Consider the following 18,005-nt stretch of genomic DNA (forward strand, 5'->3'; position numbering starts at 1 on the left):
AGCTACTATGATTCTTGAATTAATAATGAAAATACTGTTATTTCACTAAGGCAGCAGATACCATCACAGTTAACTCCACTGCAATACATACACATGCACACAATAAAAGCCAGTTTTTAGAGAAAGAAAATCATGCAAAGTACAAACAGTGGTGATTACTCTTAAGCTTCTGAGAAGTTATACTTCATACAAATTATTTAGATGCCTATACTCTTTTACTCCTGATAAAGACATGCAATTTTCTTCACACAGATATATTCAGGTGGATGAAAAGACTGAGTAGTTCAAATGGGATTTATGTTAAAACACTCTGTGCAGTGACAACTCTGTGTCATGTGGGAATGAAAAAGTTAGATAAGCAATCATAAATCTAGTTCACATTTCAACTGGAATTAAAGACAGTAGTTTTAAAATTACTATCATGCTTTGCAGCTGAACACTAGCTGTCCTGCCAAGGTAACTCCACCGCAGGTTCAAGTTCCTTAAAAATTCAAACATTTTTCTCTCCCCCATCTAACAGAGACTTTATGGCAGAGCTTTGGTGCATATGCCAGAATTTGTAATACCTTTAAAGTACTCACAAGACTAATCCAATACTGGCTCAAAGCTTTAACTTTATTTAGGCTTCTTATGGCTTATTTGTGTAAATCTAGTGGTTGTGAAACAACTTGGTGGCTGTGGGTAAATAAAGCACAGATAGCTTGTTGATATACAAAGCTTACAAACTGTATGCTGACAGCACTGGTAAGAGCTCTATCAGGGATATATCATTCAAAGTTTGCTTATTACATGAAAAGGAAAAGGCCACTTGCGCTGTCAATAACGCAGGTCCTTCCTATGCAATCATGCTCATTCTGAGTTGAATTGTGCTAATGGAAGCACTACAAAATTCCTCTATTGAATGACATCAGATATTGCAGGATATTGAATTTTAAAAGGCAAATACCAAAATATAGAACATAGATGATGGTTACCTTCAGCAACACTTTGCTGTTATACATGTCAAACTTTTAAACAGATGTTTAAAAAAATAATAAAATCACTGTACTGTTAGGTGGGAAGGACAGATACTGGCAATGTAATCCATTTCCTTTTCTGACAGAGTTCACTTTGCTCACCTACCTCTGCATTCCTGTCTTGTACACCACTGGTACCTGAAATCTGAATCCCAGAAACAGTTTAATCCCAGCTCTGCTAGTAACGCTCTGCAGTTTCAGAAGCATTACTTTGCTGCAATTTCAGTTGTCTTCCCTGCAAACAGGGCTAATATTTACAGCAGAGAACTCATTTGAAGATTAGCAAATGTTGTATGAAGGGAATGTTGTATGGCTTCACATAAAGTGAAACCATGTATGACTTTTAAGTCTTTTCATCCTCCATCCTCATTCTTGTTCTTCACTGAATTCCAGTTTTTGCCCTTTTTCCTTCCCGCAGCATTCCATTTTGTGACAGACACAACCTGCATGAACACAGGCTCCCTAATAAGGTTGTGCCATCAGGTTCACCAAGCTATCCATTACAGCTAAAGCAAAATGCAATGCCACTTCAGAATGTGCACGATTCAAAAAGGATTAAAGCTAAGAAACAACGCAATGCCTCTTTAACCACATTACTGAAGCTAGCAGAGAAAAAGAAGTAATTCTTCATGCCACTGCTTAATGAAAATTAATTTTTCTATATCTACCATTAAGTATACCTGAGTAGGGTCTCAGAGGAATTACATTAATTTGGTTTTATACTGTTCATCCTTAAGACAGGATTCAAATGCTGAAGCAATAAGCTTTAACATTTTCTTTTTGTCTATCTTTAGTCAAGTGTGTATTTCTTAGGAAAGACCACACAGAAGGCACAGCAAACAAGATCATTCTTCACTGCAAAATGTTCACCTACTGTCGCTCCTTTTTAAAAGGATGTAGAATCACCAGCAGTCTCTGACTCTGTAATGGCAGTATCCAGGGTCTCATCTGACTGGGACTGACTGTTTTCCTGGGACATCTTTTTTTTTAATTTTCTTTCTTTTTGTGTTGGTGTCAGAACTTTGATTCTCAGACTCAGGGGAAGTAGTGGTTTTACCAGAAGTGGCACTATTTGTGCTTTTTGTCACTTTAGTTCCTTTGGAAGTAACACTGATTTCACTTTCTAGACAAGAAGAGTCATTCTTACTGATAGCTTCCTCCCTGCCACTAGCATCTGTATCAGCCTCTTCTGTGCTTTCACCTACACTATCCTTACCATTAACAGCTGATTTTCCTTTCTTGTCCTCTTTAGTAGCATACATTTTTGCATTGGCGGATGTCTCAGAAACTGCCTTATTTGAGTTACCTGCTATCTCATCAGGTATTGCACTAACTTGCTCAACATCCACTTGTTCATCTTCTTCTGACACTTCTTCTATTGTTTCTTCTATTTCAAGGCTGGCAGAAGAAGTTTTGCTCTTATAGCTGGATCCTGAAGCTTTCCTGTAGCTCATCTCCCTTTCACTACCTGATACATTAGAGCTAATACTTGATTTATGGCTGGATTGCCTCACTCTGCCACAAGAGCTACCTTCCCTACTTTTTATACTGGACCTTTCAGTGCTTCTTCTACTGCTGGACCTGCTACTCCCTGATTTGCTGCATGAACTTCGTGTAGATGAGCTCTTTGACAGGCTACCATCTTCATCACTCTCAGAGTCTTCCTCATCATCCTCCTCTTCAGATGAGTCCTCCTCTGATTCACTGCTAGAGCTGGATTCAGAGTCATCATCAGAATCCCCAAAATCATGCCCAGTTTCTTCATCCGAATCCACAGTACTTTCAGTGGCTTCATCTTGGTCCAGAGTAATTTTCAAGTAGTCTTTATCTTCTGACTCTGAGCCAGAGCTGCTACTTTTCACCGATGATTCATCTGAAGTGTATTTTCTTCTCTTCTTTTTCTTCTTCTCATAATCACTATCCTCATGTTCACTCTCTGCTGTGATATTTATTGAAACTCCTGATTTTGCTTCATCTCTTTCATATTCTTCCTCTCCTTTTCCTCTTGCATACACTAAATCTTTGCTAATAGGCTCTTGAAATTTTCTGGAGACACTAATGCGTTTTAACACGTGATTAAGTTTTCTCATCGAAGGCCTGTCATCTGTCGATTTCTGAAAGTAACTCCCCCTGATAATCATACTTTTCCCACCGTCCACTTGGCGAGCTGACATCAACTTGGCATAACTTGAATCTTTCCTACCACCTTTCACTTTATGCAGAATCATTGGGAATATCTTTGCTTTCTTCCATGGAGAATGAGCAGACTCAGTTTTTCCTACTGTTTTGTGAGCACTGACTGCTACGCGACTTAAATGCATCACTGCTTTTAGTTTCCTTTTTCCCTGGCTGGTCCTGTATACTCTTCCATGTCTAGGATCCATCCCACCACCTAAAGGTCTACCTTCTATTTGAGCCCCTGCTCTCTGGCTTATACCTCTGCTTGAAGGACCTCTGCCTTGACTCATCCCCTGCAAATTAGGAAAATGGAACTTGATTACAATTTGAAAGATAGCTACTGTGAAAACTTGTACCCGAAGATAAATCAGTTGGAACAAATGCAACACTTTTCCCAGCATAAAAACTGACTTACCTGTTTAGAATAGCTTTTTACCAAAGTTATGGGGAAAATTATACTTCCAGAATAGGCTGCAATTACATAACTACCTTATTCTACAACAGGGAAAAGTACTGGCTCAGAAATGTTATCTCTTCTCATTTAATTAAAAGCCATAGATTTAGAGTGTCGTATTTCTGAAAATCAGATTTTAAAGAAGGGAACATTTATGTCAAGTTTTTCCTGGCTGCCACTGACATTTTAAAATTTCTTTGCATTCAATTGTGAACTTTATGATAAATGAGTTCAGGTGACTGCTTTTCTCAGTGGAAAATCACCAGTTATAGGCTGAATATTAGTAATACACCATTTGGTTAACAATATAAAATGATATTAGCTAAGGCTATGAGGATTTTTCTTTGCAATCGAAATCTACATTGAGGGAAAAATAGACGTGGCTATTAAAAGAAACTTTGCAATTCCTTCTTATTTCTAGAAAAAGGGAAAGAGGTGCTGACACAAACTTTACCAGTCATTAGAAGGGCAAGCAATGATTAGCATTGGAAGAACTGCTTATTAGGTATATACAGAATGCAATTTTCTAATCAACTACAAAATATATCTGACAAAAGTTTAATGGTCCATTTTTTTGCAGAGGTAGAATCAACACACCAGAGCTACTTACCTCTTCTGCTGTCGATCCATGTGGACTATAGTAGTAGCCACCATCATTCTCCACCATGACTTCCCCATACTCATCGTACATCCCTGAAGGAGACAGCAGTCGGCGGCGGCTACCATACTGAGGCAGTTCATACCTGGCAAAACCACCATTTTCTTTTCATAATGTGCACCAATGTGTTCACGTGTCTCCACACACAGCAACAAATGCACATGTTCACATCCCCAAAGGACAAGAATTTATTTGCTCACTTTTCTCTCTACCTTTGAAAAGATTATTATTCTTTTTTCCTTAGTGGTATCACAATCCAAAACCTCTTCTTATTGCAATTGCCCAGAAGCCCATGAAAACTACAAGGTGACATGAGGGTGTCTTTGGGATCAGCCCAGAATCCCCCAACTACAGTGACCTTCTTTACAGATCACTAGACCTGATTTTTGGAGGATCCTTTTTATAATTAGGGAATGAAAGAGCAAGTTCCCTGGGATCAGTTCTGGAGAATTTCTGCAAGCTTGTAAGAACAGCAATAATCCTTAAAGTGCTTTCAATCAGATGGGCATTATCAGAACAAGGCAGGATGAAATTTTTATACATAAACATAAAAGGCCAGACAGTGGCTGGGAATTGTGAGCAGAGAGTAGTTACTGTACTCAGGCTGGTGAGCCACAAAAGGGAAGGAGATGATGGAAATTTATTTCCAAGGCAGCAGAAATATGTAAACAAAAAAGTGAATATGAAACCATCATGATACCTGGGGTATACACTCTCCAAGCATAATAGATTCCTAAAGAAGCAGGGATTTATACAACACCCCCTTAACTTTTAAAAATAGTTTTGTTGTCAGTGCATGACTTCGTGGACACAAAGATTAAAGTAATCCTGAGGTGAAGGGAAATCTCCAGATTACATGTTGTAAAAAGAAGTATCACCAACCTGGAAAACAGCATTTTCAGAAACACAGAGGAAAAATTAAAATATACCCATGCTCATAGCTGTAGTAATCTTGCCCATAGTATTCCTGTCCTGGATCAATTCCAGACTCCATACTTAACTCCTGTCAAAACAGAAACACTGAGTGAATGCACAGTTACACACAACAATGACTGATGAAAGAGGAGCATAGAAAAGTATATTAAAGTGCCTACAAGCAAAATAAAAAAATTAATAATCTGAGGAACACTTAAAACTGTCAAAAGCCATAATGAGAAGCCTACAGGAGCTTTAAATGACCCCCTCTGTTGTGCATTCTCTGGGAGTAACTGTCTGAAATCAGCTAAATGCAGACGGTACTATGGTTCTGGGACACTGTCTCAGTTATCCTGTACAAAACCCTCATTCAGTAACTGGAATAGACTCTGAAAACACACTGTCACTTCTTGCACCTCTCAAAGGAAAAAACTGCATTGAAAGATTAGGGCTATTTTACCTACATTGCTTGCCAGGACTCTTAAAATGTTTTCTCAAACATCAACAATCATGAGCAGCACTGGACTAAGCTAAGTACTTTTTTGTATCCTACAAAAGTGGCATGCATGTTGCCTCTATCTCACAGCTTCCTATAGGTTTGCCTTCTGTCCAATGAAAAGTTGTGTCAGAGCATCTCATTGTAATTACTTATAATGACTGCAGAAATTATCACTATTCTGTACCACAAAAATACCATCAATAGCAATGTGTCACAAAAGCTACATTTGCTCTATTGCTTATTCTGGAAACGATACTGCATCTAAAAGATCTGAAATAAAGAGTACCTGGTTTATAATTCAGACCTGCCTTTGCACTTCAGAGCAGTGTCCTAAGGCTTCCATTATCCTGACAGACCAACTGCTTAGTTCATCTCAAGGTACAATAATCAATTATCAGTTGACTGACATCTTCAAAAATAGACTGAGTTAGACAGTGAGGAAATTACTCTGTCTGTGAATCTGGACATGAAACTAGGAAAGCTTTTAGTCTGCGGGATCCAAGTCTATGGGAGCAGCTGAAAAATGCTCAAGGGGAAAATACAAAGATGCAGTAAATTTGAGGTATTTATATAAACATGATAACAATGTTGGGACTTTCCTTTTTATCTAACAGTCAGGGAAAAACATTATTTAAGACAATTTTTTATTAGGAAATTATGTAAAAGCCAGTAAAGAAGTTACAGAATAATTAAGAAATAAAAAATAGAGGTACCTCTGGTCTGAGAAGAGAAGGTCTCAGCAACTGCTGTTGCTACAAAAAAAAATCAGAAAGGGGTTAATCAGGCAGCAGTAATTAGGATGCAGGTAATTTGTGTTTGAGTTAAGAATGGAAAGAAATCCTAAAATCACAGGTGTTTATTGTACAGTAGTCACCTGGGTACTTCCATACTAAGTAAGAAGTAGAACACTGCTAAGCACCTGATGTAATAAAATAACTTTACAGTCCACTATTACTTTTGCCTAACAAAAAGATCAAATTCCCAATTTATGTGGTGATTATCTAAATTATTCAACTTAACCTCTATCAAGGCCCAAGAAAACTATCATGTGGTGTATGTTGGAGACAGCAGGGAGACAACGGCAGACAAAAATTATCCACAACAGGTTGAAAGCAAATCCATGGGAATCTGCAGCAATGTCAGTGATTTAGCCATTAAAAACCTGAAGTGATTTGATTTCTTATCCAAGCTTCTACTGCAATACCATTACTTTAAATCTCTATCTATTCTCAGATACTTCTGTGGCTTTTAACTGAGTACTCTGCAACCACAAATACACTTTAATTCTCAATACCAGTAAGACAGTGAAGGATTATCTCACTTGTTTTCTCTACATCTTATGTGTGATTTCTTTCTTTATGCAGCACACAATGAGAAAAGCATGTTCACATGAGGGAAAACACCTCATCAGGCTGCATGGAGGATGATATGGCTGTTCTCAGGTGTGTCACAGCTAAACACAGGTCATTTTTGGTAGTCATGTTATTAATTAGTCTCCAGCTTTCTGCAAATTGCAGACCAATGCACAGCGCTTGCTGTTTTGTAAATTAGAATCAGATTTACTCTGGAAAATCAATCAGGAAAACCAAGTTCTGGTATTGTCTCCATACCCCCCCCCCCCCAAAACTTGATGGCACTATATTGAGTTTCTCGGCCAAAAGCAGGCCCTGAGAGATAGGGATATTCTGTATCCAAACTGAGATACACAAATCAACTCTGCAAAGGAAGGAAAAATCACAGCAGAACAACAGAAGTCTTGCAATTTGCAAGACACTACCGAATAAGGAGCTCCAGATACACTTCTTAAGGTTAGTAAAATTGACCTAGCTCTCAGCACTAAATGTCAGCCTTTATGTCTGAAATGTGTTTTAGATAACTTTCCAATTATTAAGTGAGTTTGCTCAGATTTCTGAAAGAAACTCTCTGTGCTATTTATTGCTGGAGAAAAAGATGTTGTGAGAACAGCAGACTACACTGAGTTACTGAGAAGATCTATGCAGTCCATTACCCAACCTGTAACAGCGGGCAGTGGCGTGTCATAAGAAAACAGAGCAGGCATGGAGGGAATTCCGTGGCAAACTGCTTTTGGCAGTTTGTCAAGCAGCAATAGCCATCTCCTAGCCTGGAAGTTACATTTGTGCCGCAATAGTGAACCACTTCATATTTCTGTCTCTAAAACACCCAGCAGCAATAAGTTTCACAACGTAGGTTGTATGGGAAAAGTATGCTGATGCAATTAATATTTTAAATGTAACTGGGGAACAGCCTTACCTCTTGCTGTGCATATCCTCTCCTAGAAGTAAAAAAAAAAAAAGAAAAAAAAATTAGTTATACTTCTGTGAGACTACATAAAGATGCACACTGCCATTCTTTCTGGAGAGAGGTGAAAAGATAATGTAATTACAAATATTACTAGCAAGAAAAGAAATATGTATCTAGAAATACAAAAAATGTTTTCATTTAGATTTGCTCTGGACATGAGTCATTGCATGAAAAAGGCTAGTGAATCTTTAGGATCTTTTCTTGCTTTAGATTACAAATGAATGAGAAGAAATTCCCAATCCCCAAAAGCCAGAGAGCCAGTGCACCCTGTGGAACTCAACAAAGGGAAAGGGGTGAATGCTGTGTTTGGCTTTCCTTGTGCTCCTGTGACAGACATCCTGCCCAATCAACCTCTCTGTTGCCTCAGAGACCTACAGAGACCATCTACAAAGAGACTGTGTTATTTCACCCATCTGCTTAAGCAGTAAACCAGTTTCTCTTCTACTTCTGGACTTTCTGTATTCACTCAGGACTTACCAGAAATTAGCCTGGAGCTTCTATTACTAATTTCTTGTAGAATGTAATGTAGAAATGTTACACATTTCCTAACATTTGCTCAGCAGGAGGGAGTTAAATTATTTTTGCTATCTAAGATTATTTTGCCAAAGGCCTTATGCTTTTGATCTTACTGGAAGTTTTCTGTTGTTTTAATTCCTTTTCTTGGAGCCATTCATATGCATGGCAAATGCAATTGTGTCCATCAAGTTCTCTATTTTTACATTTTGTGACAGAAGATTAAAATTGCTTAGACAAAACTAGGGAACAAAAATTTAGGTCTTAGCATTATTATTAAGGATAAGCTTAGCTTTTCTTTGTTCTTTTTTTCTAAAGAAAGAAAGGGTATGTTGAAAATTATGTTGAGCTTAACCTAGTACACATACAGCAGTCAACAGAAAGTCTTTAATTACACTGGAGTAAATAATAAAGAACAGAGTAGAAGTCCTTTTATTCTTTAAGATCACCATCTATGAAGTTTACTATTAATATTCAGCACATGGAATTGATTATTAGCATTAAATTAATGCTGTTGCCCATATAATATAAACTAATGAACAACTGAAATGAAGATTTATCATTGAAAAATCATCTGTAACTTTTCAAAGCCCACTTGAGGAACACTGCTTAGTTTCCATATTGCCTACATAATCTTCAGATAAAGAAGGTCTTGTGTTGCACAGAAGACAAGTAAGCCTATTATTCTTAATTGCTCTCAAGTAGTCACCATATTTGCAGATTAAAAGCATAAGTAATTCTAATTAAATTTGGAATTCAACTTACTTAAAAATAGCACTGTGCTGTGTTTTGAGAGATGCTTATACTTCTATTATATTTTTGTATGGCCACGATTAGAGGAAAAAAAAAAAAATCAAAAGACAAAAAATACCCATTCGCTCAATACAGCACAAGGACCTATTCTGACAAAATGGCAAAGGTCAAACCAACATAATTTGTTTCCAGGAAGTAATTAAAACACTCTACCAAGGGAAGACTTGCTTCTGGATAAACTTTATCAGCCAGACTTCACTGCAGTCAGTCAGAGAAATCTTCAGTGCAAAATGGGAAGCAAGGACATAGTGCCTATGGTAATGTAGGATAATATGACAGCTAGTATACACCGGTGGTACTTAACATGAAAAATAAAACAAGAATGAAATTAGACGTACAAAATCTGCCAACAACCTTTCACAGGTCTGTATTGCTAACCTAGGTTAAAGGGACTGATTTTCTTAAAGCAACAATTTTCCAAATTATTGACATCCCAGTAGGCATTTGCTATTTCATACTTCCTGTCTGTTTTCATACTAAAAGCAAAAGCATTGTAACCCTAAATACTACAGATAGTACTCAGAGGACACAACTGCTTACAAATTTGCCCTAACTCTTAAGATGGAGGCTTCCTGCAGTGCATAGCTGAAACTGAAAGATTCTGGAAGGGAGATGAGTAATGCTATCCTATTGCTTGATTTCAGCTTTGCAAACAGGTTTGCAAAGAAGCACTCTCCACTGATGCAATCTCTGCTCCTGCTCAGAACTAAGCCCAGTCAAACCCATGATGAAAAGATGAGAAATATATCCAGTGTCATGTCTGACCCTAATTAACCTGAAGACAGGTCAATACACTTATATACGCTCAACTTCTCACCAACTACTATATTGGATAGTATGTTTTGTAGCGCTGCAGAACTGCAGTAGCATCCAGACATTTCAATGGGACAGAACTTCCCTGGGTTAGGTTAAAAATACATGCTCTTGGTACAGTTTCTTTCTCGGTCTAACAGAATAATTTTTTAGCAAAGGCTATTAAAAAATCAGCAGGAGAGCAAAGGTTGCATTAATTCCAGAAAAAAATGAAACTGGGTTTTGTAAATTTTCTGACTTAGTAAAGGTTTTCAGATAGAGGAAGTAGGTGTTCCTCATTAGTAAAGAGATGATCACCATGACCCGACCCCGACCCCCCCCGACTCTTCTGAGACTGATGGTACTAAATATTTGAAAAGGAGCTCATGTGACATCAATTCTTTTGGCTTAAGGAATGCCAGAAACAGTTGCAGCTGAATAACTTCATTGGTGTTAATGTTAAACGCTTGCAGGTTTGCTGCATGACACTGCACACTGCAAAATCAGGTCATAATTGTCTTGCATTTCAGTAGTGATCCAATGAACTGCACAGAAACATTTGATATGGGTCTACAAGATCCCCTTAAGGGCTGATCCATTATGAACATGCTTAGCACAGTAATATCTCATGCTCATCTCTCCACACTTTCCACTGTCCCATTGTCTGCATGGCAGGACCATAGCAGACACACAGAAGGAAGTAAACATGTAAGCCATCTTCCAATTCTGGCTCTTGAAAGTTTCTCTACTTAATAACTGCTGAACTTTGACATTATGCTGCATTTGTGCCGCTCTTGGAGAATTTAGCATCATTAGCAGGTATTCCACATATGCGCATCTAATAAATTATACAGATTCTGCTACAAAAAAAATGTTATGATCAGTCATCATTTCCCTCATACATACACATGTCTTGGAACTACAGTTTAGCCCAACAAGAGTTTTAAGTAAAGAAAAATCCTAATGTAAGTGAAACTTGTGTGATGGAGTTCATGGAGTTTGGCTCTGGGGCAAAGAGAGAGAAACTACCTTCAGCAGTTTCCAGCTGAAGCATCCACACATGTCCTAACTGCAGATTTAAACAAACAAGCAAACAAAAAGATAAAAGAGAAAAAGCCAAGCACCATGGAAATGCTGAGTATCTCTAGACATTCTGATAAATAATCAATTACCTTTTTGCTCAGATTTATGACATTTGATACTGAATCAGATTTTTAATTTTTCTTCAGTATGTAATATCCACCTTTCCTAATATGATTTTTAAAATTGTCATACTAAACACAAATGTTTTCAATTTTGACAAAATACTAAAACTAAAATTCCTTTACATGACAAAACTGCTTTTGCTTACCACTTTCATTTTTTTTCCAAAAGAGCTAATTTACTATATTTGATATTTAATGTAAAGATCTGATTTAGATGACTGTGAGCAAAAAGTAAAGTACAAGTACTTCAAAACTCTTCATTTGGTGACACTAATCAGAGTGACTTTATTACAATTTAAACAAGATGTTTCCTCTGTGAAGCTCATGGCAAACTAGCATGAAAGTTAAAGAGACACCAAAAACATGCACATGCAAAATAAAAAACAGACAAATGCTTTGTACATTAAAGAAATTTTCAAAATAAAAACTTTTAACATGCAGTTACAATATAAAAAACGCAATGGAAGGCAAAACATAGATAACAGGAGAGAAGACAGCCAGGTTTACTGACAAATCAAGACAAAACTTTTCTTCTGACTTGAGATGCAAACGTGAGGTGAAAGAAAGCATGCCAGCATAACAGAGTGCTGCGTCATCTCCCACAAATATGAAGATGCATTACTGCAATAACTCTGTCTCACTATTGCTGAGCCTGCTTACTACAGGTGCTTGCTTTCTTTGACATCCAATATTTAACAGTAAGATTCCTCCCAGGTGGTATATTTTATGGGCAAAGGAAGAGATTCCAATTACATGTGTAGAAAAATCACTCTGCTTACTGGTATTGCCTACAGTGAAGACTGCTTTAACACTAAGCAGTATCAAGCCCTCTGCTGTCTGTGACAAATCCTTGGGTAAAAATGGACAGTTTTTCCCAAGCATTTTTGGTATACAGGCTAAGAACCAGTATCATAGAACCGCAAGATGTACCTCTGAGAAAACAACTTGTAAAACTATTATACATTACAGATTTCAGAAACAGGAAAGACAATGGCTCGCAGTTTGGGATTAGGACTGATTAGGTAGTGATATACAGCAGAGAAAGGGAAAAAGTCTGAATGTCTAGATAGTCTGAGGCAGATACCATGTGCTGCATTAGAGTCATCTCACTCAAAATGTTACATGCAGAAAACATCCAACTGTAAATATTACAGTGCTGTCGACTGGGATGGAAAGCGTTTCTCAAGCTCCTCCACAACACAGCTCAAGTTGCCATTCTGCTGGTTGTGGTCAGCCACAGCTTCTGGAGTTGGCAGCTCTGGTGTTGTAACCGGTTTGAGCTTAGAAACGTGCTTGGGCAGAACGTGGTTTTTGTCTATTTGGCTATACATATTGGCCACCGACTTTTCAATTGCTGCTAAATTCTGAATGTTTTTAAGAATACCTTTCAGCTCCCTACGGGGAGGAGGCTCTGGCACTGTGGCTGGTGGTGGTACAGCTGGCTGTTTGGCAGGGGATTTTGTATGCTTGGCGGGGAAGAGGTTCTGGGTGTTAAGAGGAGATGAAGAAGAATTAAAAAGAGAAACTGTGGGTGGAGGTGGAGTATGTGGTGGCAACAGAGGAGGGGATGGAGGTGGTGGTGCCAGTGGAGGTGGCAGCGGTGGAGGTGGCAGCGGTGGAGGTGGGGGTGGGGGAATCTTAGGTGGGTCTGGAATGCTTTCTATAACTTCTTTGGTCTGAGGAGCTAGAAAACTTTGGCAAACTGATTTCTTTATCCTAAAAGATGGAGGAGTTGGTTTGCGAGTTGGTGGAGGAGAAAGTTCTTCAGGATAATCATGGTGAGTGATGATTACAGAGGGGACCTTGGAGGTCTCTGGTTCAACTACTTCAGCACAAGGTGTTGGAGAGGACAGAGGAGAACAGCGAAGGCAAGGAGAAGCAACCATGCTTTTAGGAGACTGCTCTAGCACATTCTCTCCTTCTTGGAAACAGATGCTCTGTGTTGGTGATCGGATGGATTTCACATCAGGAGATTTCACTTGCTTCATTTCCTGCAAAGCCTGCTGCTCAAACTGTCTCGCCTTCTCTTTTACAGTTAACTTGGGGCCACTTATTTTTTGAAATAGTGGACTGCTAATATCCACACTGCTATGCAGATTTTCAGTTCCTTCCTTCTCTGCTTTGAGTCTTTCCTGTTGCCACTGAATGGGGTCCATAATAACTGGCCTACTCAGAGAACCAGGCGCATGTCTCTTAGTAATATGAGTTGGTACTGTCCACGCACGGTGACTGCCTCCTAAAGAGGTATCTCTCAAGACTAGTCTTGAAGGAGAAAGAGTATCTAGAGTATCTTTTCTTTTCCGTAGAAACCCAGCATCAGCAGGACTTTGAGTGATACCTTCCATATATAGTGGGTTTTGAGTAGTTAATGGGTTCTCATCAGATAAGAAAGTGATGTTACTTGAAGATTTGGGAAGATTATTGTTCAATGATCCATTGATATTAGATTGCTTGTGAGCCTCAATAGCACGGGAAGCAAAGTTGCTTATAACTCTTTGACGGTCTCCTTCTTCTAAGACTGACTTTTTTCCCCTGCTTTGTTGGAAATGGTAGAGAAGAAAAAGACTTGAAAGAAAAGAAGATAATCACATGTGAGGAAACATGCATGGACATAGATACTTATGAGAGAGAAAAAAAAGAACTCATGATATGAATCAGAGACATTAAATTACTTCTAGCAAACTACTACTATCCAACAGAAAGATCACATTTACTAGACTACTGGGCAAGACATTTACTTTAACACCTTCTTTAAGGGAGAACTTGATGAAGAAAAATTAAAACAAGTTTTCAGCTACTTGGCGAGTTCAAAAGTAAGTTAACCTCTTCTTAAAATAACCCCTCAGATTTTAAAGTATCAGTCAATACTGTACCTTATCTCCATTTACACAGTTATGTGATACAATTTGTCTGTGAGAGATTGATGGTATGTATACTGTTATGTACATATAATTATGTTTCCATCATTCAGATGGCAGTGTGACTGTGCCATACTGCACACAGCCAACAGAATATTGACAGGGATTTTTATGATAAATATATTTATTATAATTGTGCATCAAAACTCTGCTATTCTATCAAGCACATGTATGATTAGGTAGTGTTTAAGTGTGCCTGCATTGCCTTTTAAGGACTGGCCATAAGTCATACACAAAATTAGAACTGTGATTCAAACTCATGGTGTGAAACCATGGCCCCAGGAGGTGCACCTGGGCATACCTGAAGTGCAGAGCTACAGGGTCTCTGTGAGGTGGGCAATGGGAGCTGAAGCCAGTCAGTTGATATGCATGGGAGACTCAGACCATCCTCCTGATACTTATTCGAAAAGAATTACCATGCTGGGCATGATTTTCTTGCATTCATGATACTCATATAGAGGTAGAAGTATGAATCTGTGTATGAATTTAATCTCTGTACCATGTTAAACCAAATGAGAAACTCCTGCAGTTTGATTACATTGAACTTCTACACTAAAAGTAGGTCTCACCATTTTCTGGGATTCATCTAGCACCTCTGAGTGCCTCATTAACCTACCTTCCTAAAATATTTTAATACCACAAGCTTCTAGGCTGATTTTGAGATAAACAGTATTTTAAAATCAATATCCCCAAACTGTCTGCTACAAAAGTATGCCTTTAGAGCCCTACTTTAATTAATGTTCACCTGAAGCTGAAAAAATAAATGTATTTCCCCTCAGCCTGTGACAAATTTAGGATATTGGCCAATGTCAGATACAGCTAAAAACAAATCCCTTATCCTTTCAAAGAGAAGTTTATGCTTGTCAGCAATGAGATTGACTAAAAATGCATTTCCATTGCTGCCATGTACAAGTTTTTGTAACTAAATAAACATGCTCTCTAGCATGCGGATACAAAAAAACCCTAAGCCCAAACCAAGAATACAGTCTTAACAACAACACCTACTCTAAAATCCCTCTGAAAAATTAAACATATCTATAAGACAGGCTATGGTGAGCACCTGATGGCATAAAGGAATGCTATGGCAGAAATGGTGTACAAAGATTGAATTCCACTTTTGTACAATTCACTTATAGCTTCACTACCTCTTCCCATTGCTGGTATTCCACAATTTGAATGCCATACTTAAAACCTTCCTATTTTCTCCAGTTAAGCAACTGTTGCTAAAGTATAGCATGTGTAACACTGACTTCTTTGCATACACACAAATTAAAATACCACATAAAACTATTTTTAGCAACTTAGAGCCATCCAGTATTTTCACAAAACCTTCTGAGTTAAAAATCCTTGTCTCTACCAAAATTTGAGTCATATTCTTCAGATAAAAAAGGGTTAGGCTTTATTACAAAGGAATAGGGGAAAAACTACGTTTTCCAAGATTACATGAATGTTGGAAGGCGAAATTTTAGATCCCTTGGTCAGATTGTTCCAACTTTTTTAGTGTTGGTTTTTTTCATATCTCAGAAAATACTACCAAATCTAAACTAATGGCAATTTAATCTCTAGTGGTTAAATATTCCCTAACAAAACTGGAAGAGAAATTTAAAAACTAGATACTGGATAGAGGTTGATTAAGGGATAGTAAATCTCCTTCAAGTTATTTAATATGTAAAAGTCCCCCAGAGGCCTGTATTTTGTTTTGAAACACATCTGCTGCTAACCTTCTGTTTCTTGTTTTGACTGGGGAGACTACCCACACAGAGAAACTACAGCTCCCTAATGGTCACAGGGACTTGAGAGGACCAATGAGAAGAATCACTGCACAAAGTACAGGGATCACTCTCCCATTTGTGAATGACACTCAGCAAAGCCACAAAGGTTTATCCCAGTGAATAAACTCTCCCCAACCACTCAATTTCTCAAAAAAACCCAGTATGCCTAAGGCTTGATTTTGGGCAGAAAATAGCAGTATGAAAAAGAATTTGCTCGCACCTAACAAATTAATCCTTTACTCTAGAGCAGCATACTTTGAGGTTGGTCAAGCACGCTCAATCTATTTAGAGGTGAGAGAAATAAATGATTCTGAACTTGAAGGAAACCCTCCAGTAGAAGGCTCATGCAAGACATAACCTTTGTGCTACTGGAAGAGATTATTTCAAAAGCTTCTTGGTTCCTCCTTGCTTCACATGATGCCTTTCAAGGATAAGGTTATCATACAATCTTATTCTGGATATATACAGGTATTTGAACCAATGAGAAACATCAGCTCACCAGTTTGAAGCACATTTGTGTAAACCAAAAGAAGTGTACCTGCCTTGCAAGGAATTGCAAATAGCAGACAAGAAAGATTTTGTTTGCATCCAATTGTGAGATCTTCAGTCTATGAACTGAAAGCAAGCCTCTGAGAATGCATTCAGCATTTCTTTTCTTTTTCTATTTTTTTTTTTTTTCAGGTAGTAGAACTATTCGGCTTTAGAAATAATACCATTCAAGTTCAGCAATCATACTTCATCTCTGCTTCCAAGAAAAGGATAAAGAAGCATAGAACTATTGAGATTTCACAGTAAATGTCTTTCCTGTACTTGATCAATGGACAAATAAAATATGTGTTTTGGATTGCAAGGTTTAATGGGAACTACTGAAAGAATAATTAACTAGCGTTTTCTACCAGCTACAGATATTAAGACAATGAAATGAGCTTACTTACTGATGCCTACGTATCCAAAGACAGAGAAAAATGAAAATTATGAGACAGGGTAGATTTAAAACTAAAGAACTTAGTTCCATTTCATTTGCTATAAACACCAAATTAAGAAAACAAGACACAAGGCAGCACTCTAAATGAAAGATGATTGTCTTAGGACAACTAAAGACAGGAAATATGGCATTAAAATTCATGAAAAAAAAAAGGTATTTCCCAAATAATAAGTTCCTAAGTTACAGCACTGCCTTGAAACCAAATATTTTACAGAGAAAAAAGAAAGTTTGTAATTATTTTTATTGAAGCATACTATTTTCTTTAAAATCCAAAGTATATTAATTTGTCGTAGAGGATTTTTACAAGCTTATGTTTAACCAGTTCCTTAGCATGATGAATATGAGGATATCTTACCTATATGCAAAGATGTCTGAGAGAAAATATTCCAAATATGGCACCTTTATTGGTGCAATGAAACCTATTTTTAGTCAAAATGAACATAAATCTAATCCTGAAAGTCAATACTGCAAATCTGTAAGTTTGCACCTCTATATTGCCATACTAAAACATAAAAAACCCTAACTTTGCAGATAAAAACCCAGCACAATGAGGCTTGTTCTGGGTTTAGCATAAGGTATTCTTCACTACAAAATGCAGATTCATTCACTGGGATATCCAGTTCCCACAGATAGTCAGCTTTATTATCACTGCATTAATTTTAGTAGGAATTTATTTAAATGCAAAATAAACAGGAATTTTATCCAGCAGGGCACCTCACTGTATGTGGAAGTGCACAGATGTGATCTTATGTGGTTCACAAGCAGAAGTGCTCACATTCAATAGTCACTATAAGCTCCTGTCAAACATACTTTTTTCCTCACTTCCTGCCCAAGCAGTTAAAACTTCAAACAAGCAAAAGGCATGGGAAGAAGTTCAGCAGCAAGGAGAAGCTATTCTTGCTTCAAGCATAGATCCTCTATTTATGCAGACAAGCTCAAGCTCTGGAATTATTTCAAACGCAGAG

At 37.7% G+C, this 18,005-nt stretch overlaps 1 protein-coding gene across 1 annotated transcript in view; it reads right to left on the reverse strand.

Moving 5' to 3' along the window:
- Positions 1 to 1,386: 1,386 nt before the first annotated feature.
- PCDH15 (protocadherin related 15) overlaps positions 1,387 to 18,005 on the reverse strand; it is a 360,972-nt gene continuing 344,353 nt past the window's right edge. Inside the window, 6 exon segments of the mRNA XM_057415611.1 lie at positions 1,387 to 2,004; positions 2,006 to 3,487; positions 4,259 to 4,391; positions 5,236 to 5,309; positions 6,434 to 6,472; positions 7,992 to 8,013. Of these exon segments, the coding sequence (XP_057271594.1) occupies positions 1,903 to 2,004; positions 2,006 to 3,487; positions 4,259 to 4,391; positions 5,236 to 5,309; positions 6,434 to 6,472; positions 7,992 to 8,013 (1,852 nt within the window). The 3' untranslated portion in view covers positions 1,387 to 1,902.

This window comes from Pezoporus wallicus, unplaced genomic scaffold, assembly GCF_028554395.1.
Source record: "Pezoporus wallicus isolate ANWC-B61680 ecotype Strahan unplaced genomic scaffold, APGP_CSIRO_Pwel_v1 contig_736, whole genome shotgun sequence".
Lineage (NCBI taxonomy): Eukaryota > Metazoa > Chordata > Aves > Psittaciformes > Psittacidae > Pezoporus > Pezoporus wallicus.